This window comes from Pogoniulus pusillus, chromosome 4, assembly GCF_015220805.1.
Source record: "Pogoniulus pusillus isolate bPogPus1 chromosome 4, bPogPus1.pri, whole genome shotgun sequence".
NCBI classification, from domain to species: domain Eukaryota; kingdom Metazoa; phylum Chordata; class Aves; order Piciformes; family Lybiidae; genus Pogoniulus; species Pogoniulus pusillus.
The window spans coordinates 46,368,268-46,393,521 of NC_087267.1; the positions used below are offsets into that span (position 1 = coordinate 46,368,268).

The following is a 25,254-nucleotide window of genomic DNA, read 5'->3' on the forward strand; positions in this document are numbered from 1 at the left end:
CTTCTCTGTGCATGGTGCTCTTTCATGTGTCAATTGGAGCAGAAAGGGGGTGGGTGATGAGGTTCTGGGGGGGCTCCAATGCTTCTGCAGTGGAATCTCTTCTGCAGGCACATCCAGCACCACAGGCTAGGTGGTGCATGAGCAGATGTACTGAGGCCAAGAGGTGCCAGAGGTGGTTTGAAGGGGTGACATGTGAATGTAGGGACAGAGAGGCACAGGTTGGAAGGGACCCTCAAAGGCCATCTTGTCCAAACAGTGCTCCTGCCAGGGGAGCCTCTGCTCTGCCAGGGGAGCCTCTCCTCTGCAGTAACATCCAGTGCTCCAGGCCAGGTGGTGCATGAGCAGATGTAGTGGGGCCAAGAGGTGCTGGAGATGGTTTGAAGGGGTGACATGTGAATATAGGGACAGAGAAGCACAGGTTGGATGGCTCAAAGGCCATCTTGTCCAACCCCTCTGCAGGGAGAAAGGACATCTCCAGATAGATCAGGTTGCTTAGGGCCCTATCAAGTTTGACCTTGTGGTCCTTGTTCCAGCAAGAGGGAAAGAAATCAGCTGGAATGAGCTGGCATCAGCCCAGAGGCAACAGGCATCTCTTTGGAGAATGTATCCTGCCACAAAACCAAGAGGCTCCCAGGGAGTATGGGACCTCAGGTTGAGATCTTTGTTTTCCTTGTCCCAGCTCCCAGTTCCCCTCCCTCCAGTCAAGCTAAGGAGCATTTGGCAGTGTGAATAACCTCCTGGAAAAGATCCAGCCCAAGTCTGAGCAACCAGAGAAATGCAGACCTGGCTCCCAGCCAAGCAGTCAATGCCTTGATCAATGGACATCCTCACCCTTCCCCCCTCCACCTCCCCACACACAGACACACCTCTCACCTGTCCATCTGCTTGCCTGCAACATCCACCTGGAACTGCTGCTTGGAGCCCACTGGTGCATGATCCCCTGGGGCACAACTTTCACCTTCTCTGGGAGATGATAGATGGTGATGGCAGGCTCAGTGTTGGGGCTTGTTCTCCTTGAGGTGACTCTTAGTGCTGTGAGTGAGGGGCTCCTGGTGATGGCAGGCTCAGTGTTGGGGCTTGTTCTCCTTGAGGTGTCTCAGTGCTGTGAGTGAGGGACTCCTGGTGCTTGCCAGGCTCAGTGTTGGGGCTTGTTCTCCTTGAGGTGACTCTCAGTGCTGTGAGTGAGGGGCTCCTGGTGCTTGCCAGGCTCAGTGTTGGGGCTTGTTCTCCTTGAGGTGTCTCAGTGCTGTGAGTGAGGGGCTCCTGGTGCTTGCCAGGCTCAGTGTTGGGGCTTGTTCTCCTTGAGGTGTCTCAGTGCTGTGAGTGAGGGGCTCCTGGTGCTTGCCAGGCTCAGTGTTGGGGCTTGCTCTCCTTGAGGTGTCTCAGTGATGTGAGTGAGGGGCTCCTGGTGCTTGCCAGGCTCAGTGTTGGGGCTTGTTCTCCTTGAGGTGTCTCAGTACTGTGAGTGAGGGGCTCCTGGTGCTTGCCAGGCTCAGTGTTGGGGCTTGCTCTCCTTGAGGTGTCTCAGTGCTGTGAGTGAGGGGCTCCTGGTGCTTGCCAGGCTCAGTGTTGGGGCTTGCTCTCCTTGAGGTGTCTCAGTGCTGTGAGTGAGGGGCTCCTGGTGCTTGCCAGGCTCAGTGTTGGGGCTTGTTCTCCTTGAGGTGACTCTCAGTGCTGTGAGTGAGGGGCTCCTGGTGCTTGCCAGGCTCAGTGTTGGGGCTTGCTCTCCTTGAGGTGTCTCAGTGCTGTGAGAGAGGGGCTCCTGGTGCTTGCCAGGCTCAGTGTTGGGGCTTGCTCTCCTTGAGGTGTCTCAGTGCTGTGAGAGAGGGGCTCCTGGTGCTTACCTTCTTACCATGCTCTCAGAGATCATGTTTGAAAGCAACCAAATCACCTATCTCTCCACCACATCTGTAGCAACAACAGCTCTGGGGTCTAAACCTGAAGTTGGTGAGACTGGGAGGTCAGCAGATCTTGTGGGTCACTGCCTTTGAACAAACCAAGCACGTTCAGCTGGGTGCTGAAGCAGAAAATAAGCTTCCTCCAGCTCCTCCTTCATCTTCTTCTATTGAGCCGCCTTGGCAGATTTACTCTCCTTCTGTCCCCATCACCCCTGTTAAACATCACTACATGGTGCAACCTCTTCAAATCAGCAAATCAATGGAATTTATTAGAAAAGGTTTAAAAAAAAAAAAAAATCCCAGCAAACCTTTTTCTCAAAGCTCTTTGCTCCAAAGGAAAGAGGGGAACCACCTACCTGTCCTGCAAGGAGCAGCAGGCTCTGCTGGCTGCTGCTGCTGCTGTTTAAACAGGTTCCATGCTGCAGCTTGTGAGTGAAAATGTTCCTGAGAGCAGATTTCATAGGGTCAAACAGGTTGGAAGAGACCTTCAAGCTCGGCCAGTCCAACCTAGCAGCCAGCCCTGGCCAATCATAGCATCAACCAGGTTGGAAGAGACCTCCAAGCTCAGCCAGTCCAACCTAGCACCCAGCCCTAAACAACCAACCAGACCATGGCACTAAGTGCCTCAAACAGGCTTTGCTTCAACACCTCCAGCCACAGAGACTCCACCACCTCCCTGGGCAGCTCATTCCAATGCCAATCACTCTCTCTGACAACAACTTCCTCCTAACATCCAGCCTAGACCTCTCCTGGCACAACTTGAGACTGTGTCCCCTTGTTCTGTTGCTGGTTGTCTGGCAGCAGAGCCCAACCCCACCTGGCTACAACCTCCCTGCAGGCAGCTGCAGGCAGCAATGAGCTCTGCCCTGAGCCTCCTCTGCTGCAGGCTGCACACCCCCAGCTTAGTGCCATGCTCTGGTTGTTTGGCCAGGGCTGGGTGCTGGGTTGGACTGGATGAGCTTGGAGGTCTCTTCCAACCTGTTTCATTCTATGATTCTCTTGCCACTGATAAGGAGATAAGAACACCATACTCAGAGGTCATGCCTTAAAAAGCCTCTTTTCTCCTGCAGAGGAATGACTCTCCAGGCTGAGTGCTGATTACTGGAACCAAGAAGAGGCTTCTAAACAAGGAAAAGGAAGATGCTGTATGCTCAGATCCTTGCCCTGGCAGTAGCTGTGGTGCAGTACAGAGCTGTGGCCATTCATGAAGGTATGTGAGAAGAGAGCTACTGTGAATGCAGCAGCTGGGGGGTGATGCTGAGGCACATTAAGGAGAAAAAAAGACCTTTTCCAAGCAGTAATTACTGCTAACATCATGGATGCAAATGCAGATGCTGACCTGGTAGACCTGCAGTACTGAGTCGTTGTAGGTTGGGATCACCTCGATAAGAGAACCTCTCTGCTGGCCCCAGGTGGCTCACAGAACCTCTCTGCTGGCCCCAGGAGGATCAGCTAGGACCTGACTTTCTACACAAGGGTTTATGGGGGAATAGGGGCTCTGCCTCTAATGCTGTTCCATCTCAGCTGCTGCAGAGGAAGATGGGGAGAAAACTTAGCCTGGAGAAGGGGAGGCTCAGGAGTGATCTCATTGCTGTCTACAACTACCTGCAGGGAGGCTGTAGCCAGGTGGGGTTGGGCTCTGCTGCCAGGCAAGCAGCAATAGAACAAGGGGACACAGTTTCAATCTGGTCTGGGGGAGGTCTAGGCTGGATGTTAGGAGGAAGTTGTTGCCAGAGAGAGTGATTGGCATCCTTTCTTCAGGGAGTTGTAGACAGCAATGAGCTCTGCCCTGAGCCTCCTCTGCTGCAGGCTGCACCCCCCCAGCTCCCTCAGCCTCTCCTCACAGGGCTCTGCTCCAGGCCCCTCCCCAGCCTTGCTGCCCTTCTCTCAACACCTTCCAGCACCTCAACATCTCTCTGCAATGGAGGAGCCCAGAACTGGACACAGCACTGCAGGGGTGGCCTGAGCAGTGCTGAGCACAGGGGCACAAGAACCTCCCTTGTCCTGCTGCCCACACTGCTCCTGAGCCAGCCCAGGATGCCATTGGCTCTGCTGCCCACCTGGGCACTGCTGCCTCAGCTTCAGCTACTATGTGCCAGTACCCCCAGGGCCCTCTCTGCCTGGCTGCTCTCAGCCACTCTGGCCCCAGCCTGCAGTGCTGCTTGGGGTTGTTGTGGCCAAAGTGCAGAACCCTGCACTTGGCCTTGTTCAGTCTCATCCCCTTGGCCTCTGCCCACCCATCCAGCCTGTCCAGGTGCCTCTGCAGGGCTCTGCTACCCTCCAACAGCTCCACACTGCTCCTAGCTTGCTGTCATGCCCACAGATGTTTTTTTACCATCTCCTGGCATGGTGACTCCACCACATCCCCTGGCAGCCTGGCCCAGTGCTTGACCACTCTTTCAGTAACAGGAGTTTCTCCTAATGTCCAACCCTAACATCCAAGCTGGCACAAGGGCTGACCTCCTTCCTGGCTTCCTACTGTGGGCAAACCCACAAAGAGCCTTTGGGAGAAGGGGCCAGAACCAAAAGCAAACCCACAAAGAGCCTTTGGGGAGAAGGGGCCAGAATCAAAAGCAAACCCACAAAGAGCCTTTGGGGAGAAGGGGCCAGAACCAAAAGCAAACCCACAAAGAGCCTTTGGGGAGAAGGGGCCAGAACCAAAAGGCAAGAGACAACCCAACAGAAGAGTCTGATAGAGTTCCAACGTGATGCATGACCTCTCTCTACAATCAGTGTCCTGCAGGAGGTGGAGGCTCTTTGTGAGCATCCTGCAGAGCTAATGCAGAGCTCTTAGCACTGCCATGGGGCTTGGTATGAGCCAATGGATCCTCTGTCTTCAAAGTGTTGTGCAGCACCAAGGCCCCAGACTGTGAAGGTGTAAATTCACTTGGGCTAAATCCCCTGAATCCAACAAGGAGTTAATGGAAGCTATAGCATCAGCTACAAAATTAACCTGATTAAGTTCCTGTCTGTCAATTAAGCCAATAAACTTGATTCTAATGCTGCTTAACTCCAAGCTGGGACCAGTGCAATAAATCAGCATTTGCAGATGTCTGTGGCAAAGCTGTGATTGATGCAATGTGCTGATTTTGGAGGTGCATGGAAAATTTCCAATCAAATCATATTCCCCCTGTGATTAATAGAGCTGTCTGGGGTGGTATTTCCTTGAGGAGGTACCAAGCCAAAGATCTTTAACATCACATCCTTCAGATGACAGCTTCAGGTGCCTGATCCAAGCAGAAAATGCTCTTGGCTGTCACTGCTGAGTGCAGCCCCTCAGGAAAGGTGCTGAGCTTCTGACACAGCATAGAATCAGCCAGGTTGGAAGAGACCTCCAAGCTCATTCAGTCCAACCTAGCACCCAGCCCTGGCCAATCATAGAATCAGCCAGGTTAGAAGAGGCCTCCAGGCTCATTCACTCCAACCTAGCACCCAGCCCTGGCCAATCAACCAGACCATGGCACTAAGTGCCTCATCCAGGCTTGGCTGCAACACCTCCAGGCACAGCAACTCCACCACCTCCCTGGGCAGCCCATTCCAATGCCAATCACTCTCTCTGCCAACAACTTCCTTCTACTGTTTGACATTTTGTGGACAAGGAGGCACCATCCTGCCCTTAATAATTCCTTGGAGCTCTTGGCCCTTGTGTTCCTTCATATTGAGCTCAACATGAGACAGCAATGGTGTCTTGCAGCCCAGAAGAGAAGGCTCAGGGGTGATCACATTGCTGTCTACAACTACCTGAAGGGAGGCTGTAGCCAGGTGGGGTTGGGCTCTGCTGCCAGGCAAGCAGCAACAGAAGAAGGGGACACAGTCCCAAGTTATGCCAGGGCAGGTCTAGGGTGGATGTTGTTAGGAAGTTGTTGTCAGAGAGAGTGATTGGCATTGGAATGGGCTGCCCAGGGAGGTGGTGGAGTGGCTGTGGCTGGAGGTGTTGAAGCCAAGCCTGGCTGAGGCACTTAGTGCCATGGTCTGGTTGACTGGCCAGCGCTGGGTGCTAGGTTGGGCTGGATGAGCCTGGAGGTCTCTTCCAACCTGGTTGATTCTATGAAGTCCCTATCCCTGGAGGGATGAGGGACATGTAGGTGTGGTGCTAAGTGGAATGGTGCAGTGGCAGCCTGGCAGTGTTTGTCAGGACTTGATGGCTTTTAAGGTCTCTATCCATCAATATGACTTTATGATTCTAAATGCTGTACCTCCCTTACAGAGCCTTCATTAATTCCAGCATCCCAAAAAGTCATCACATTTCTCTCCATGAAATGGTTTGGGTTTGTTTTTTTTCCTCATTGGATGCCTAAAGAAAATGAAATCAAGTTGAGACTGAACACTGTGGAAATGACTCTTGATGTTCATTAACCAAATGTCCTTCTACACCTGTCCCTTCCCTGCCAGCTGTCATCAGACCATTCTGGCTGGTGCAGGAAAAGTACTCCAAGATGTTCATTCTTTGCAGAAGATATTTTTCATGCTCAGGGCTGCTGGCAACAGGAGGGAAGTGTTGTAGAGCTGAATGCGAGGAGCATCTCCAAGCTCTCTCCATGCAAAAGTGGAAGCCTTGGTTGGTTTGAGGCTGACAAAGCATGGGTGGCCAAGCTGCCACATGGATGTCTCATGTTGCTTCTGGAGACCCTGCTGCAAGAAGCTGAGGATGGTTGGTGAGATGACCTCTCCAGGGAGGTCGTGGATGTCCTCTCCCTGGAGGTGTTCAAGGTCAGACAAGAGGAAAGTGTTGCAGAGCTGAATGTGTGGAGCATCCCAAGAGTGGCTGAGAGCAGCCAGGAAGAAAGGGACCTGGTTGTACTGGTGGATAGTAGGCTGAAGCTGAGGCAGCAGTGTGCCCAGGTGGGCAGCAGAGCCAATGGCATCCGGGGCTGGCTCAGGAGCAGTGTGGGCAGCAGGACAAGGGAGGTTCTTGTGCCCCTGTGCTCAGCACTGCTCAGGCCACCCCTGGAGTGCTGTGTCCAGTTCTGGGCTCCTCCATTGCAGAGATGTTGAGGTGCTGGAAGGTGTTTGGAGAAGGGCAAGGAAGGTGGTGAGGGTCCTGGAGCAGAGCCCTGTGAGGAGAGGCTGAGGGAGCTGGGGGTGTGCAGCCTGCAGCAGAGGAGGCTCAGGGCAGAGCTCATTGCTGTCTGCAGCTGCCTGCAGGGAGGCTGTAGCCAGGTGGGGTTGGGCTCTGCTGCCAGGCAAGCAGAAACAGAACAAGGGGACACAGTCTCAAGCTGTGCCAGGGCAGGTCTAGGCTGGATGTTAGGAGGAAGTTGTTGTCAGAGAGAGTGATTGGCATTGGAATGGGCTGCCCAGGGAGGTGGTGGAGTCTCTGTGGCTGGAGGTGTTGAAGCCAAGCCTGGCTGGGGCACTTAGTGCCATGGTCTGGTTGCTTGGCCAGGGCTGGGTGCTAGGTTGGCCTGGCTGAGCTTGGAGGTCACTTCCAACCTGCTTGATTCTCTGATTCTATGAAATTGCAGAGCACAAAGCAGCCAATTCCTCAGAGAAGCCCAACATCTCCCTTCTCACTGGGGCTAAGCATGAACTTCCACCCTCAGCTGCCGCACGCTGGAGCTTCACATGACTTAGAGGGGTTTATCCCCTGGCTGGCTCACTGCATGGTGTGGGGTGACACCTCTCTGCCCTTCTCTTTCAGCATGTAGGATGGCAGAGGTGGCTGATGTTTTATTCCTCGTGGGACAATCCCAGGGCTCAGGACAAGAGAGGTCTCAGCTGCTGAAGGAGTTCCTCAGCAGCGTGGTTCGTTCCTTTGAGAACGCAGCGGTGGGCGCAGGAGGCATCCGGCTGGCCCTGGCTGTCTACGAGGAGAAACCAAGGTGGGACAGTCTGTCCTCTGCCACCAGCATCCATGCTTCTGTAGCCCTGTGGCTCCAAATGGGCAACCACTTCTCCAGGATGAAATAACTTTCTCCTCTGCTGACCACCTCCATGAGCAGAGCAAGTGTGGCCAGCAGGGCCAGGGAGGGGATTCTGCCCCTCTGCTCTGCTCTGCTGAGACCCCAGCTGGAGTCCTGCATCCAGCTCTGGAGCCCCTGGGACAAGAGGGCTGTGGAGATGCTGGAGAGTGTCCAGAGCAGGGCCAGGAGGATGCTCAGAGGCTGCAGCAGCTCTGCTGTGAGCACAGACTGAAAGAGTTGGGGCTGTGCAGGCTGCAGCAGAGGAGGCTCCCAGGTGACCTTCTTGTGGCCTGCCAGGATCTGAAGGGGGCTCCAAAAAAGCTGGGGAGGGACTATTGAGGCTGTGAGAGAGTGCCAGGAGTGGGGGGAATGGAGCAAAGCTGGAGGTGGGGAGAGCGAGAGTGGAGGTGAGGAGGAAGTTGTTGAGCAGGAGAGTGGTGAGAGGCTGGAATGGGTTGCCCAGGGAGGTGTTTGAGGCCCCATGGCTGGAGGTGTTTGAGGCCAGGCTGGCTGAGGCTGTGTGCAGCCTGCTCTAGGGTAGGGTGTCCCTGGCCATGGCAGGGGGTTGGAACTGGCTGCTCCTTGTGCTCCCTTCCCACCCTGACTGATTCCATGATTCTAGGAGTTCTCCTGCCAGCAATGCCAGCAGAGTGGCCATGGGAAATTCTTTCAGAGTGGTATCCAACCAGGGCTGGCTGGTATTTAACACAGGCACAAGAAGTGCCACACCAGCCAGTTTTAGATACTGTTGTATGGTACCAAGGCACTGAGGCTCATACTCTGCACTCCCTGACCCAGGGCTCACACCATGGACTCCCTGACCAGTTAAGAGGGAGGATTTCTTACCTAAATGAAAGCCTAGTGTGCCACCAGCTGGTTCTTACTGCTACCAATGTACCTTTGTTACCCTAACAGTCTTCTCTTGCTCCTTATCCCCCTGCATCTCACTTCCAGGATGAGCATTGACCTCACAGATTATGTGACCACTGAAGAAATGTTGGTGGCAATTCAGGATCTCTCCTTCAAAGGCAGCATCTTAAAGACAGGGTCAGCCCTGGCGTTTGCAGCCCATGCCATGTCTCGTCTGGACATGCTGAGAGAGGATGCAGCAAAGGTAAGCCTGCTGCTGGACCAGAAGCTCAGCAGGAGCCAGCAGTGTGCACTTGCAGCCCAGAAAGCCAAGCAGAGCCTGGGCTGCAGCAGCAGCAGTGTGGCCAGCAGGGCCAGGGAGGGGATTCTGCCCCTCTGCTCTGCTCTGCTGAGACCCCAGCTGGAGTGCTGCATCCAGCTCTGGAGCCCCTGGGACAAGAGGGCTGTGGAGATGCTGGAGAGTGTCCAGAGCAGGGCCAGGAGGATGCTCAGAGGCTGCAGCAGCTCTGCTGTGAGCACAGCCTGAAAGAGTTGGGGCTGTTGCAGGCTGCAGCAGAGGAGGCTCCCAGGTGACCTTCTTGTGGCCTTTCAGGATCCGAAGGGGGCTCCAAAAAGGCTGGGGAGGGACTTTTGAGGCTGTGAGGGAGTGCCAGGAGTGGAGGAATGGAGCAAAGGTGGAGGTGGGGAGAGTGAGAGTGGAGGTGAGGAGGAAGTTGTTGAGCAGGAGAGTGGTGAGAGGCTGGAATGGGTTGCCCAGGGAGGTGGTTGAGGCCCCATGGCTGGAGGTGTTTGAGGCCAGGCTGGCTGAGGCTGTGTGCAGCCTGCTCTAGGGTAGGGTGTCCCTGGGCATGGCAGGGGGGTTGGGACTGGATGCTCCTTGTGCTCCCTTCCAGCCCTGACTGATTCCATGATTCTAAGCCACATTCTGTGGTGATCTCCCTGGTGCCATCCCCAGCAGGGTCAGCTCTCTGACTTCTGTACCTGAAGGCAGGAATGAGCTGTTTGGCTTTTATCTATCTGAGTCCAACCCTGCTTGATCAAGCTTCAGCTAGATCAGGTTGCTCAGAGTCCCATCCAAGCTGACCTTGAAAGTTTCCAGATGTGGGGGTCTCAACCATCTCCCTGGGCAACCTATTACAGTAGACTTAGATAATGGTTGGATTCAATGATCTTAAAGGTATTTTCCAACCCAAATGATGCTATGACTCTGTGTTCCATTCCTTCCCAGGTCATGCTCATGAAAGCTGATTTCACTGGGCTCACCCTAGAGCTGTGGGGTATGGAAGGTTTTATTTTCAAGTGCCCATCTCTTTATCACTGAGTTATAGAATCACAGGAGGCTGGAAAAGACCTCTAAGATTACCAAGGTTGGACCTTGTTGGACCTACCCAGCAGCTCCATGAGCACTAAACAATGTCCCAAAGAGCCACATCTGCTAGTTGAGTTGTTTTAATGGTCTCCAGAGTGGAGTCACCACTTCCCTGGGCATCCTGTTCCAAAGCTTGACCACTCTGTTAGTGAAGAAACAGAGAGTTGGACTTCATCCAAGGTCTGACTTGTCAGTGTGAAAATCCTACAGCTCTCCCTCCTTATGTTGTGCTCTTTCACTCTCTGCCTTTTCTACCCATTCTTGTAGGTAGTTGTTTTGATCACAGATGGGAAATCCAAGGACTCAGTTGAAGATGAAGCCCAGGTCCTGCAGGATAAGGGAGTGACAGTGTTTGCTGTAGGTATGTATGGACAACGCTAAGCTGCAAGCAGCATCTGTCCACCAAGATACCAGATACACACCAGTGTGGGCAGCAGGGCAAGGGAGGTTCTTCTGCCCCTGTGCTCAGCACTGCTCAGGCCACACCTGGAGTGCTGTGTCCAGTTCTGGGCTCCTCCATTGCAGAGAGATGTTGAGGTGCTGGAAGGTGTTTGGAGCAGGGCAGCAAGGCTGGGGAGGGGCCTGGAGCAGAGCCCAGTGAGGAGAGGCTGAGGGAGCTGGGGGTGTGCAGCCTGCAGCAGAGGAGGCTCAGGGCAGAGCTCATTGCTGTCTGCAACTCCCTGCAGGGAGGCTGTAGCCAGGTGGGGTTGGGCTCTGCTGCCAGGCAAGCAGCAACAGAAGAAGGGGACACATTCTCAAGCTGTGGCAGGGGAGGTTTAGGCTGGATGTTGTTAGGAAGTTGTTGTCAGAGAGAGTGATTGGCATTGGAATGGGCTGCCCAGGGAGGTGGTGGAGTTGCTGTGCCTGGAGGTGTTGAAGCCAAGCCTGGCTGAGGCACTTAGTGCCATGGTCTGGTTGATTGGGCAGGGCTGGGTGCTAGGTTGGACTGGCTGAGCTTGGAGCTCTCTTCCATCCTGGTTGGTTCTGTGATACTATGCTGAAGGGGAAGATGCTTGGTGCATTGCTGTCCTCTCCTCTAAAAGCAGCACCCATCCCCAGGCTTAGCGAGCAGTGCAAGTCCAGAGGACTCACATCTGTGCTATTTTGTTGCTGAGGGCTGATTTATTCCATGGAAAGCTGTGAGTTTGCATCTGTCAGAACTACTTGTGAATTCAGGAGGAGTTCAGTCAATACTTCTAGAAAAGCCAAAACATTTTGATGTGACATTTTCAGAAGTGAAATGTTTCTTACTTTTGAAGGTATCCCTTAATGGGGTTCAGAGACCAATGCAGCTCCATGAAAACACATCCATCAGAACAACTCCATGAGCAGGAAGAAGTTTCAGCATCACCCTGCCCCCAAGAGCTAAACCCAGGGTTTTGTTACAAGTCAAATCCTTCCTTTTCCTAAATAAATCATGGGAGAATCATAGAATCAAGCAGGCTGGAAGAGATCTCCAAGCTCAGCCAGGCCAACCTAGCACCCAGCCCTGGCCAATCAACCAGACCATGGCACTAAGTGCCTCAGCCAGGCTTGGCTTCAACACCTCCAGCCACAGCAACTCCACCACCTCCCTGGGCAGCCCATTCCAGTGCCAATCACTCTCTCTGCCAACAACTTCTTCCTGACATCCATCCTAGACCTCCCCCAGGACAACTTGTGAAGAAGGAGTTGCAAGTGGTGCTTCATTGTAGAGGGCAACAAAGTTGATTTGGAGCAGTGTGAGGTGACAGTTAAGGAGAGTTGCTGTGTTTGGGTTTGTTTCCCTCTGCCTTTTTGCTTTAATCCAGCCACAGGGGAACTCTTCCATTTTCACACAGCCTCCCAAAGTCCTGTTGTCTGCTCATCCATCAGAAGGGCAGAAATATCTCTGTATCCAAAAGGAAGGATGCAGCCAACTCCTGCCTTGCTCCTTTTTGCTCTCCACCCAAGAGCTTTGTCCCTCTTGTTCCATTAGCAACTGAATCCTTTGGGTCAATCCCTGGCATACATTTGGAGAGCCTTGACCTTATTTCCTTAGTGGCATTATCTGCTTTACCACATCCAGCTTGGGCCTCCATTTCTTGCTTCATCCTTCAATCTGAGCAGCATGACTCAAGGCACACTATAAGAGCAGAGCAACCCTGAGGAGAGGGACTTGGGGGTGCTGCTGGAGGAGAAGCTCAGCAGGAGCCAGCAGTGTGCACTTGCAGCCCAGAAAGCCAAGCAGAGCCTGGGCTGCAGCAGCAGCAGTGTGGCCAGCAGGGCCAGGGAGGGGATTCTGCCTCCTCTGCTGTACTCTGCTGAGACCCCAGCTGGAGTCCTGCATCCAGCTCTGGAGCCCCTGGGACAAGAGGGCTGTGGAGATGCTGGAGAGTGTCCAGAGCAGGGCCAGGAGGATGCTGAGAGGCTGCAGCAGCTCTGCTGTGAGCACAGCCTGAAAGAGTTGGGGCTGTGCAGGCTGCAGCAGAGGAGGCTCCCAGGTGACCTTCTTGTGGCCTGCCAGGATCTGAAGGGGGCTCCAAAAAAGCTGGGGAGGGACTTTTGAGGCTGTCAGGGAGTGCCAGTCCTGGGGGGAATGGAGCAAAGCTGGAGGTACATTGCTTCCACTTGCTCTTAACAACCCTTTCCAATGCTCATCCTGCCCCACAAGGTGATGTTTGATGTCTTCCCTTCCCTTTCTTTTCTTCTTCTAGGAGTTAAGGATGCTGACAAGAATGAACTGAACAAAATAGCTTCAGAGCCCACTGCAGAGCATCTGCTTTACGTCGATGATTTCCACCTGCTCCACAAGGTAGCCTCCAAGCTCTCTCGAAGGCTCTGCTTCTCTGCCTCCGAGCCGCCACGGCCCAGCAAGCAGACTCTGCAAGGTGCATCTTGGCTCTCCTTTCAGAATCACAGAGTCAGTCAGGTGGTAGTAGCCTCAGCCCTGGAAACCATTCCTGGTCAGGTTGTTCGTGCCTCTGAGCAACCTGCTCTAATTGCAGATCATAAAATCAAGCAGGTTGGAAGAGAGCTCCAAGCTCATCCAGTCCAACCTAGCACCCAGCCCTGGACAACCAACCAGACCATGGCACTAAGTGCCTCAGCCAGGCTTGGCTTCAACACCTTGTTCCTGCTGACTGCAGAGCAGTTGGAATAGATGACCCTGAAAAGTCCCTTTACAACCCAAACCATTCTGCCATTCTAGTCTCTGGTGGCAGCAAGGAGAAGGATCTGGAGAGGGAAGGAGAAGAGGAGGCTCAGGGCAGAGCTCATTGCTGTCTACAACTCCCTGCAGGGAGGCTGTAGCCAGGTGGGGTTTGGCTCTTCTGCAGGCAAGCAGCAACAGAACAAGGGGACAGAGTCTGAAGTTGTGCTAGGGGAGGTCTAGGCTGGATGTTAGGGGGAAGTTGTTGGCAGAGAGTGATTGGCATTGGAATGGGCTGCCCAGGGTGGTGGTGGAGTTGCTGTCCCTGGAGGTGTTGAAGCAAAGCCTGGCTGGGGCACTTAGTGCCATGGTCTGGTTGATTGGCCAGGTCTGGGTACTAGGTTGGACTGGCTGATCATAGAATGAACCAGGTTGGAAGAGACCTCCAAGATCATCCAGTCCAAGCTAGCACCCAGCCTTAGTCAATCTTGGAGGTCTCTTCCATCCTGGTTGATTCAATGGTTCTATGACCTGTGGATTAAGCAGATGCTTGCAGGGGAACTGTAGCCAGAACCAGTTTTGTTTTCCCTTCTCCTGCTGCCAAGCAGTCTGTCAAAAGAAAACTTGCTTGTGTGGCTCTGTCCTGGAAACAGCTCCCAGGATCTCCTGCTCTTTCTGTCTGAGTGAACAGCCTCTGTCCCCAGACTTTCCCTGCACTGGTTAAGTTCACTCCATCAACGAGGAGAAGCCTGCCTGTGTCTAGCACTGCTGCTGCCACAGTCCAAACCAAAGACCTTTCCTTTCTCTTTCTGCAGCTGAGAAGATCATCAGGCCCTGGGATTTGTATGTCAGTGAGCAAAGCCACAGCTCACTGAGAGTCACCTGGATGCCAGCCTCAGGGAGGGTGACAGGCTACCATGTCCACCTCCATCCTTTGCTGCCTTCAGGGCTGCCAGCTTCAGAGGACCAGCGGCAGGTAGAGTTCCATCCTCATTTTGCAGAGCAACAGTTTCAGATCCTGGCTTAGCAGTTAGTCCTCTGCTGAGGCTGCTGATGGCACAGCCTGGTTGAGGAGGCTTTGTTGTGGCCTTTCAGTGCTTCAAGGGGATGATCAGAAAGGTGGAGGCAGACCTTTTGTCAAGGCCTCTTGAGACAGGAGAAGAGCCAAGGGGTTTAAACTAAAAGAGGGAGATTCAAACTAGATAGAAGGAAGATTTCCTTGCCACTGGGGATGGAACCTTGCTCTAGGTTGCTCAGGCAGGTGGTAAATGCTCCATCCCTGGAACCATTCCAAGTAAAGTTGGTTGGGGGTTCTGAGAAACCTGCTCTAGTTGAAGATGTACCTACTGATTGCAGGGACTTTGGGCTAGATGACCTTTAAAAGTCCCTTCCAACACAAACCCTTCCATGATTCTATGGCTAGGACCATGTGCCTCAACCATCCCACTTAGCCCAGTGCACACAGGCTCACAGGGTGTTAGGGGTTGGAAGGGACCCAAGAAGGTCATCCAGTCCAACTACCCTGCCAGTGCAGGACCACACAATCTAGCTCAGGTCACAGAGGAACACATCCAGACAGGCCTTGAAAGGCTCCACAGAAGGAGACTCCACAACCTCTCTGGGCAGCCTGTGCCAGTGCTCTGGGACCCTTCCAGTCAAGAAGTTCCTCCTTGTGTTGAGCTGGAACCTCCTGTGCTGCAGCTTACACCCATTGCTGCTTGTCCTATCCCAGGGAGCAGTGAGCAGAGCCTGTCCCCCCCTCCTGGCAGCCCTCAGATATTGATAAACATTGATCAAATCCCCTCTCAGTCTTCTCTTCTCCAGACTAAACAGCCCCAAGGCCCTCAGCCTCTCCTCATCAGGCAGTGCCCTCCTGTCCCCTCATCATCCTCACAGCCCTCTGCTGGACTCTCTCCAGCAGATCCCTGTCCCTCTGCAACTGGGGAGCCCAAAACTGAAGGCAGTATTCAAGATGAGGTCTCAGCAGGGCAGAGCAGAGGGGCAGGAGAACCTCCCTTGATCTGCTGGACACACTCTGCTTAATGCACCCCAGGACCCCATTGGCCTTCTTGGCCCCCAGGGCACATTGCTGTGCCATGGATGTTCACCCCCAGGTCCCTTTCCTTGGGGCTGCTCTCCAGCAGTCACCTCCCAGCCTGTACTGCTGCATTGGCATAAAGTGCTGAAACTAGAAGGTCCTGTAGATAGGCCACCAGATGTGCTGACTGCTCATGCTGATTTGGGCACTGCTGTTGTGCTGAGATGGAGCTTCTGGGAGTGGTGGCAGGCAGGGAAAGGATGTGGCACCAAACTCCCCTGGGCTGGATGAGGACAGATCAATGAGGAGCACTCTCTCTTTACCTCCATGACACCACCCCTCAAACAAGCCCATCCAGCTTTCCCTGCAAAATCCTCTCTTCCTCTTGCTGCCAAGATTGTTCAGCTTGGGAAGCCCCCTGGGAGTTCTGGCACTGCATTTGTCACATCCCTTGTGGATCCTGCCATATGCACCACGACTTGCTTGGGTTCCACCTGATCCCTGCACAGGCTTTGAGAGCAAGATTGAAGCATAGGAATTGGGTGCCTGAAAGCTTTGATTTCTAGTACTAGAACAAAGCTATGAAATCATCAATTATTAAGGCTGAGATTATTAATTGCATTAATTATTAAGCTTGTGTTTAAGAAGAATGATCGTTCCTGGCTGCTTCAGAATCTCATAAGAGGGTAGTGACAGCACAGAAGTTGTCTGCTCCTCTCTTGTCCTCAGGTTACTTGGAAATCTCCACTGCTGGGCTTGAAAGAAGCTTTCTCTGTCAAAGATGGTTGCTTGCCCTTCATCATCCTAGAATCAGTCAGGGATGGAAGGGAGCACAAGGAGCAGCCAGTCCCAACCCCCCTGCCATGCCCAGGGACACCCTACCCTAGAGCAGGCTGCACACAGCCTTAGCCAGCCTGGCCTCAAACACCTCCAGCCATGGGGCCTCAACCACCTCCCTGAGCAACCTATTCCAGCCTCTCACCACTCTCCTGCTCAGGAGCTTCCTCCTCACATCCACTCTCACTCTCACCACCTCCAGCTTTGTTCCATTCCCTCCAGTCCTGGCACTCCCTGACAGTTTCAAAAGTCCCTCCCCAGGGGAGGGACCAGAGCAGGACCAGGAGGATGCTCAGAGGCTGCAGCAGCTCTGCTGTGAGCACAGACTGAAAGAGTTGGGGCTGTGCAGGCTGCAGCAGAGGAGGCTCCCAGGTGACCTTCTTGTGGCCTTCCAGGATATGAAGGGGACCTCCAAAAAGCTGGGGAGGGACTTTTGAGGAACTGGCTGCTCCTTGTGGTCCCTTCCAACCCTGACTGATTCTGTGACTCTCTCCCACGCTGTGATGCTGTGAAGCATGAAGCCTTTAAGAGGCTTCTCCTCATGGAAGTCAGCTTGCATCAGATGTAGATCCTTGCACTTCTAGCCTGTTGCAAACCTGGGGGTCTTCTCCAGCCACGGAGGTGTTAACAGTGTCCTTTGTCCCACTGTGTAACAGGTGGTGGTGGATGGTAACAAAAGCACCGTGCTGGTGACTGATCTGAAACCCAACACCAAGTATGTCTTCAAAGTGAGGGCCATCTATGGAGATACCCTTGGGGAATCAGCAGCTGTCAAGGGGAAAACAAGTGAGTGTCTCATCTGCAGTAATCCCTGTGTGTTCCTTGTCTGTGTGGGCACAGGGGGGAAAAAAAACCCAAAACACTGAAACAAAACCGCAGCCAAAAACATAGAGGCAAGGGGTGAGGGATGGAGAAGGTAGGAAAGGGTAGGAGGAACCTCTGTGCAAATATCCATGGTGTGGGGTGCAGGATTCTGATTGTAATAGAATCATAGAGGCAGCCTGCAGCAGAGGAGGCTCAGGGCAGAACTCATTGCTGTCTACAACTACCTGCAGGGAGGCTGTAGCCAGGTGGGGTTGGGCTCTGCTGCCAGGCAAGCAGAACCAGAACAAGGGGACAGAGTCTCAAGCTGTGGCAGGGCAGGTCTAGGCTGGATGTTAGGAGGAAGTTGTTGTCAGAGAGAGTGATTGGCATTGGAATGGGCTGCCCAGGGAGGTGGTGGAGTTGCTGTGGCTGGAGGTGTTGCAGCCAAGCCTGGGTGAGGCACTTAGTGCCATGGGCTGGGTGCTTGGCCAGGGCTGGGTGATAGGTTGGGCTGGCTGAGCTTGGAGCTCTCTTCCAACCTGCTTGATTCTAGGATTCTAAGCTCTTTTCCAACCTAAACTACTCCATGGATTGCCACCAGCCATGCCAAACTCTTTTTCTGATGCCCAGCTGGTTGTAATGCTGAGGTTATTTGAATTAGAGGAGAAAGGTCTCTCTTGGTCAGCCCCTGGGATGCAGGACACTGAGTCAGCTGTGATGGATGGGACAGGATTTGCCCCAGAAGTATCTGCTGTGCTTCAAGGATTCTCCAGAGTATAAGGGGTGTATTAATTCTGCCTCCCTCCCTCTGTGCCATGAAGTGCCAAGTCTGCTTTGCCCAAGGGCCTTTGAAGGAGCAGGATTCCTTTCTTCCTTACCTTTCTTCACTCACCTCCTGCAATGTCTTACACTGTTTGTCTTCTTGAGGGAAGCTCTCTGACAGCATGAATAAATGAAGTGCCTCACTGAGGCTGACTCACAGGTTCTTGCCAGGAATAAGATGGGATGTCTTTATGGATGGAAACAAAGTCGTTTGATCTCTTCTTGTTATCCTCAACACAAAGCCAGGGGCAGAAGCTATAAATCAGCCTGCCATGGCTGGTTGGATCAAAAGGGGCTCCTCTTTGTAGGAGTTGCATTCATGGGTGCAAGGAACATTTGATTCATGTCTCCTTGCTCAGTCTGCATGAAACCACTGCAGAGCTCAGGAGGAACAGACTGAAAGTCTGCAGCAGCTCTGCTATGAGCACAGACTGAAAGAGTTGGGGCTGTGGAAGCTGGAGCAGAGGAGGCTCCCAGGTGGCCTTCTTGTGGCCTGCCAGGATCTGAAGTGGGCTACAAAAAAGCTGGGGAGGGACTTTTGAGGGTGTGAGGGAGTGCCAGGACTGGGGGGAGTGGAGCACAGCTGGAGATGGGTAGGTTCAGACTGGACACGAGGAGGAAGTTGTTGAGCAGGAGAGTGGTGAGAGGCTGGAATGGGTTGCCCAGGGAGGTGGTTGAGGCCCCATGGCTGGAGGTGTTTGAGGCCAGGCTGGCTGAGGCTGTGTGCAGCCTGCTCTAGGGTAGGGTGTCCCTGGGCATGGCAGGGGGGTTGGAACTGGCTGCTCCTTGTGGTCCCTTCCAACCCTGCCTGATTCTGTGATTCTGCATGCCTCGTGGGTGCATCTTTAACAGCTCCCAACACCACTCACAGAGGCAGCCCATAAGCACTTCTCCACGGGAGGGCTGTAGCCCACTTCTCAAGCAGACAAAGGTTTGGAAGAGGTGGAGGGGTGGTGGCTTTTGAAGAGACCTGGTGCTGCTCACCTTTGTGTCCTTGAAGGGGAAGTTTTTTTTCCAAGCCCCTTTGCCATAGCACTTTATTTACACCTCAATTACCACAATGTTTTTGTACCCCAAAGCACCTCTGCCTCCAGTCACTAATTTCCGTGTGATAGAAGAAGGAATTTTTAGCTTGAAGGTGGCTTGGACACCTCCACTGGGCAAGCTGGAGGGCTACAAGATCTACATCCCCAGAGGTGAGTTCAGATTTGATTGGTTTGCTGTAAAAAGAGCAATGATCCAAGGACAAGAAGGGTGCTGGTTTGTGCAAGGAGCAATGCACTGTGATGTTCCTGGTGTTAGTCTGGAAGGGAGCCAGGTTGGCCTCTTCCAGACAGCAGAGTTCCTGCAGGAGCACAGCATGCATTGGATTGGGAAGCATTTCTCATCTAGCCTAGCTCCTGGTGATATTCACTCTGAAATGGGACAAGGACTGGCTGGAGGGCTGGGGCCAGAGAGTGGTGATGAATGGTGCCACATCCAGCTGGCAGCTGGCACCAGTGGTGTGCCTCAAGGATCAGTGCTGAACCCAGTCCTGGTCAATATCTTTATTGATGATCTGGACCAGGGGATTGAGTCCAGCAGCAGTGAGTCTGCAGATGACACAAACCTAGGAGCAGTGTGGAGCTGCTGGAGGGAGGAGAGCCCTGCAGAGGGACCTGGCCAGGCTGCATGGGTGGGCAGAGGCCAATGGGATGAGACTGAACAAGGCCAAGGGCAGGGTTCTGCACTTTGGTCACAACAACCCCAAGCAGCACTACAGGATGGGGCCAGAGTGGCTGAGAGCAGCCAGGCAGAGAGGGCCCTGGGGGTGCTGGGGGAGAGGAGCTGAAGCTGAGGCAGCAGTGCCCAGGTGGGCAGCAGAGCCAATGGCATCCTGGGCTGGCTCAGGAGCAGTGTGGGCAGCAGGACAAGGGAGGTTCTTGTGCCCCTGTGCTCAGCACTGCTCAGGCCACCCCTGGAGTGCTATGTCCAGTTCTGGGCTCCTCCATTGCAGAGAGATGTTGAGGTGCTGGAAGGTGTTTGGAGCAGGGCAGCAAGGCTGGGGAGGGGCCTGGAGCAGAGCCCTGTGAGGAGAGGCTGAGGGAGCTGGGGGTGTGCAGCCTGCAGAAGAGGAGGCTCAGGGCAGAGCTCATTGCTGTCTGCAGCTGCCTGCAGGGAGGCTGTAGCCAGGTGGGGTTGGGCTCTGCTGCCAGGCAAGCAGCACCAGAAGAAGGGGACACAGCCTGAAGCTGTGCCAGGGCAGGTCTAGGCTGGATGTTAGGAGGAAGTTGTTGGCAGAGAGAGTGATTGGCATTGGAATGGGCTGCCCAGGGAGGTGGTGGAGTTGCTGTGCCTGGAGGTGTTGAAGCCAAGCCTGGCTGGGGCACTTAGTGCCATGGTCTGGTTGATTGGCCAGGGCTGAGTGCTAGGTTGGACTGGCTGAGCTTGGAGGTCTCTTGAACCTGGTTGACTCTGATTCTCTGTTGTGAAGACACCCCCACGGGATACAGACCCTGGACAATGAGAAGGCTTCACTGTGACTCTCCTTGATTTTGCAGCCAACAGACCAGGAACGACCTACGAGCAGATTCTGCCAGGTGAAGTCTCTTCCCATGTGCTGAATGACTTGCAAGAGGACAGAGAATACAGCATCAGCATCTATGCAGTGTACCCTCAGGGGCCAAGCCAGCCTGTGGCTGCTGTGGGGAGAACATGTAAGAGGTTTGACTTTTTGACTGGTCCCTTCTTGCCCTGGGTGCTCATCCACACCCTTTGGTGTTAAGCACCTCACAGCTGATGGCCACCACAGCTATATGTGCAGTGTTCAACAGCTCCTTAACTCCAACACTGCATCCTGACCTTCTCCCATGGCATGGGCATCCCCTGACCCCATTGTGCCACTTGGGAGGAAGGGTGGGAGATCTACCAGAGGCTTGCTTCCCCTCCTGATTTGTACCCACACTTCATAAAGTAGGTGAGGTTGGTGCATTAGAGGGGTTGGGACTGGAAAGCAACAGCCTCATAGAATCAGTCAGGGTTGGAAGGGAGCACAAGGAGCAGCCAGTGCCAACCCCCCTGCCATGCCCAGGGACACCCTACCCTAGAGCAGGCTGCACACAGCCTCAGCCAGCCTGGCCTTAAACACCTCCAGCCATGGGGCCTCAACCACCTCCCTGGGCAACCCATTCCAGCCTCTCACCACTCTCCTGCTCAACAACTTCCTCCTCACCTCCACTCTGACTCTCCCCTTCCTTCTCCTCCTTCCAGTGAAGCTCCTGCCTGTGAAAAGCATCCTGCTGCAGAACCAAACCACTGACACACTCCAGGCAAGGTGGAGCCCTGTCCAGGGAGCAACAGGCTACAGACTCACTTGGACATCAGCAGCTGGAGGTACATGCAGCAATGCAGGGCAGATGCATCCCTGGGCAGGGAGATGGAGAGGCAGGAGCTCTGAGGTTCCCAAGGCACCTTCTGTGTCCAGCCATGCAACAAGGAGCTGGAGGCAGCCAGGTCTTTTGGAGTCAGTGGGTGGTGGTTTCTGCTCAGGGGGATGAGTCAGGAGCTTGCAACAGAGCCGTGCCATGGATGCAGGTGGCAAACTCTGCCATGGATGAAGAAATCACAGAATCATAGAATCAGTCAGGGTTGGAAGGGATCACAACGATCAGCCAGTTCCAAACCCCCTGCCATGCCCAGGGACACCCTACCCTAGAGCAGGCTGCACACAGCCTCAGCCAGCCTGGCCTTAAACACTTTCAGGGGTGTTAAAGGGCAATACCTGCTTTGGCTTGGCATAAAGCAGCTAACAAGCATCCAGCCTTGTTAATGTGGGATTAGTGATGGATTTACTGGACCTGAGTGGGCAAGCTGATCTAGTCCAACCTAGCACCCAGCCCTGGCCAAGCACCCAGACCATGGCACCAAGTGCCTCAGCCAGGCTTGGCTTCAACACCTTCAGGCACAGCCACTCCACCACCTCCCTGGGCAGCCCATTCCAATGCCAATCACTCTCTCTGTGAAGAGCTTCCTCCTAACATCCAGCCTAGACCTGCCCTGGCACAGCTTGAGACTGTGTCCCCTTGTTCTGTTGCTGCTTGCCTGTCAGAAGAGCCCAACCCCACCTGGCTACAGCCTCCCTTCAGGCAGCTGCAGGCAGCAATGAGCTCTGCCCTGAGCCCCCTCTGCTGCAGGCTGCACACCCCCAGCTCCCTCAGCCTCGGTTTGATTTCAGCTCTCCGAGTCCGCAGACAGAAGGGATGCAGGCAGAGTGGGTGGGAGCAGGGGGCTGGGGCTCAGGCTGCTGCGGGCAGTAGATGGGGACGTGGCTCCCTCCAGTGGCCACATTGCAGATTGCAGCTTCCCCTCCAGAACGCACAGCTCTCGCCGGCACCTCTCTGCCCCTCTGAAATGGGGAGTGTGTCTCCCGCCCGCCAGGGACTGGGCTTGAACTCTTCTCCTGCCATTCCCAGAGCTTTATCTGAGCAGTTTCTACTTCGTGTCGGGGCCGCAGAAATGAAGAAAAAGTCGGAACAGTGTAGCCAGCAGTTCAAGAGAGGCTCTTGTGCCCCTGGGCTCAGCACTGCTCAGGCCACCCCTGCAGTGCTGTGTCCAGTTCTGGGCTCCTCCATTGCAGAGAGATGTTGAGGTGCTGGAAGGTGTTTGGAGCAGGGCAGCAAGGCTGGGGAGGGGCCTGGAGCAGAGCCCTGTGAGGAGAGGCTGAGGGAGCTGGGGGTGTGCAGCCTGCAGCAGAGGAGGCTCAGGGCAGAGCTCATTGCTGCCTGCAGCTGCCTGCAGGGAGGCTGTAGCCAGGTGGGGTTGGGCTCTGCTGCCAGGCAAGCAGCAACAGAAGAAGGGGGCATAGTCTCAAGTTGTGGCAGGGCAGGTCTAGGCTGGATGTTAGGAGGAAGTTGTTGTCAGAGAGAGTGATTGGCATTGGAATGGGCTGCCCAGGGAGGTGGTGGAGTTGCTGTGCCTGAAGGTGTTGCAGCCAAGCCTGGCTGGGGCACTTAGTGCCATGGTCTGGGTGCTTGGCCAGGGCTGGGTGCTAGGTTGGGTTGGCTGAGCCTGGAGGTCTCTTCCAACCTGCTTGATCCTCTGATCAGGTAGTTCTCATGTGCTGCAGGGAAGGCACGATGGCACTCCAGCACTGAGTCACCCAGGGGCGTGGACCCTCCTATCTGACTGTTCACAGACCCCTAAGTGGACATTTGATTATTGCCTTTGACCTGCAGAGCCCCGAGCTGTCTTGATCTGTTGATGGCCACTGAGGTCTACCCAAGAGGCTGTGTGTTGTTTCCATCCAGACATACATTAGGTCCTCAAGCAAGAGATGTTCTTCTTGCACTCATAGCACTACAGTCCTCAGTTTGAGGATGCTGCTGGTGCATGTTCAAGCCAGAGGGCTGAAACGTTGTTCAGTCTCTCACACTGTGTAGTTCTCAAGTGATTGCATGATTGGCCTCTGCTTTCCCAGTCAGGGACATCTAAGGAGGTTGATTCTCCTTGGCCTTGACCCAGGGGAGCTCAGATATCATTTCCCTTTGCAGAGGGAAGCATCCAGGATGTGAATCTCAGCAACACCTACAGCTACTACATGATCCAGGGGCTGCAGCCTGGCACTGAGTACACTGTCACCATCAACCCTGTCTTTGGGGATGTGGAGGGGCCAGTGGTGAGCAGGAAAGCAGCAACAGGTGAGTGGCCTACATCAGGAGTGGGAGGCAGAGCCAGGAGATATGGATGGGAATTCAAGCTGTGCTGGCACCACCGAGCTGGTGTAATTTGTGGTCCCCACCCTGCCTGTCGTCTGATGCAGAAAGCATTCTGGGTCACCACAGTTTTAGAGGGCCACTTAGAGGCTGTTGAGACTTTGATGCAATTGGTCAACTTGACTCTCTTGCAGTGGCATCAAGCACTGTCCAGATGCTGAAAGTGAGTGAGATATCCATCAACAGAGCTCTGGTTTCCTGGGACTCAGTTGCTGGGGCCACGGGCTACCGAGTGGCTTGGGGTCCTACACCAGGTAAGATCCTACCTCACCTCCCACTCCCTCTGTAGCATGAGAGAGAAGGCACTGGGAAGCTCAGGGATGCCTAGTTTAGGGCATCTCATCAAGTTGTCTGAGCAGCCTCTCCTACAACTTCAGGATGTGAACTGGAGGTCTTCAAGAAAAGACTGGATGAGGCACTCGGTGCCATGGTCTGGTTGACTGGGCAGGGCTGGGTGCTAGGTTGGGCTGGATGAGCTTGGAGCTCTCTTCCAACCTGGTTGATTCCATGAACCAAAGATGATTCCTGGAATTGCCCCATAGTGCTATCAGGCAGAGTTTCTGCAGCACCTATGTTCAGCCTGACCTAAGCCAAAGGCAGAGAGCAAGAGTCCTACACCACCTTAACTGGTCCTCAGGGAAGAAGGGGTGCTGGTCATCTAGCACAGGGATGTTGCTGCCCCTTCAGATCACAGAATTCCAGCAGAATGAGAGCTGGAAAACACCCCTGGAGGTCATCTAGCCCAAACATCCTGTTAAAGAAGGTTCACCCAGAGCAGGTTGCAGAGGATAGAATGGTTTAGGTTGGAAGGGACCTCAAAGATCATTCAGTTCCAACTCCCCACCGTAGGCAGGGACACCTCCCACTAGAACAGGTCACTCAAGGCCTCATCCAACCTGGTCTTCAACAGCTCCAGGGAGGGAGCAGCCACAACCTCCCTGGGAAACCTGTGCCAGTGTCTCACCACCCTCACTGCAAAGAACTTCTTCCTAATAACGAGATTAAATCTCCCCTCTGCCAGTTCAAACCCATTCCTCCTCCTCCTGTCATTACAAGAGCTTGTCAACAGTCCCTTCCCAGCCTTCCTGGAGGACCCCTTCAGATACTGGAAGGCCGCTCCAAGGTCTCCTCAAAGCCTTCTCTTCTCCAGGCTGCAGAGCCCCAACTCTCTCAGCCTGTCCTCATAGATTGCAATGTCCATGTGAGTTTGGAATCCCTTGAGAGAAGGAGACTCCACAACCTCTCTGGGCAGCCTTCTCCAGGGCTCCAGCATTCTTACAGGAAGGAATTCTCTCCTCAGGTTCAGACAGAACCCCCTGGGTTCTGGTTTGTGCCCATTGCCTCTTGTCCTGTTTCTGGGAACCACTGAAAAGAGTCTGGCCCCATTCTTTTCATATCCACCCTTTGATCAGCATTGAGAATCCTAGAATGGTAGGTGTTGGAATTGACCTCTGGAGATCATGAAAGCCAAGCCCAGAAGATCCCTGAATCATAGAGTCAGTCAGGGTTGGAAGGGACCACAAGGAGCAGCCACTTCCAACCCCCCTGCCATGCCCAGGGATACCCTATCCTAGAGCAGGCTGCACACAGCCTCAGCCAGCCTGGCCTTAAGCAGCTCCAGGGGTGTTTAAGGGCAGTACCTCCTTTGGCTTGGCATAAAGCAGCTAACAAGTATCCAGCCTTGTTAACATGGGATTAGTGATGGACACCTTACCCTAGAGCAGGCTGCCCACAGCCTCATCCAGTCTGGCCTTAAGCAGCTCCAGTGGTGTTTAAGGGCAATGCCTGCTTTGGCTTGGCATAAAGCAGCTAACAAGCATCCAGCCTTGTTAACACAGGATTAGTGATGGACAT

General features: G+C 54.1%; 1 protein-coding gene across 1 annotated transcript in view; it reads left to right on the forward strand.

Annotated features, from left to right (window-relative positions):
* LOC135174979 (collagen alpha-1(VII) chain-like) overlaps positions 1–25,254 on the forward strand; it is a 139,461-nt gene that overhangs the window by 18,930 nt on the left and 95,277 nt on the right. The window contains exons 2-13 of the mRNA XM_064142749.1: positions 2,969–3,108; positions 7,540–7,720; positions 8,756–8,915; positions 10,308–10,401; positions 12,716–12,889; positions 13,965–14,125; positions 16,681–16,810; positions 18,730–18,846; positions 20,191–20,346; positions 20,900–21,022; positions 23,179–23,325; positions 23,535–23,654. Coding sequence (XP_063998819.1) covers positions 3,039–3,108; positions 7,540–7,720; positions 8,756–8,915; positions 10,308–10,401; positions 12,716–12,889; positions 13,965–14,125; positions 16,681–16,810; positions 18,730–18,846; positions 20,191–20,346; positions 20,900–21,022; positions 23,179–23,325; positions 23,535–23,654 — 1,633 coding nt within the window. The 5' untranslated portion in view covers positions 2,969–3,038. The remainder of the gene's footprint in view (positions 1–2,968; positions 3,109–7,539; positions 7,721–8,755; positions 8,916–10,307; positions 10,402–12,715; positions 12,890–13,964; positions 14,126–16,680; positions 16,811–18,729; positions 18,847–20,190; positions 20,347–20,899; positions 21,023–23,178; positions 23,326–23,534; positions 23,655–25,254) is intronic.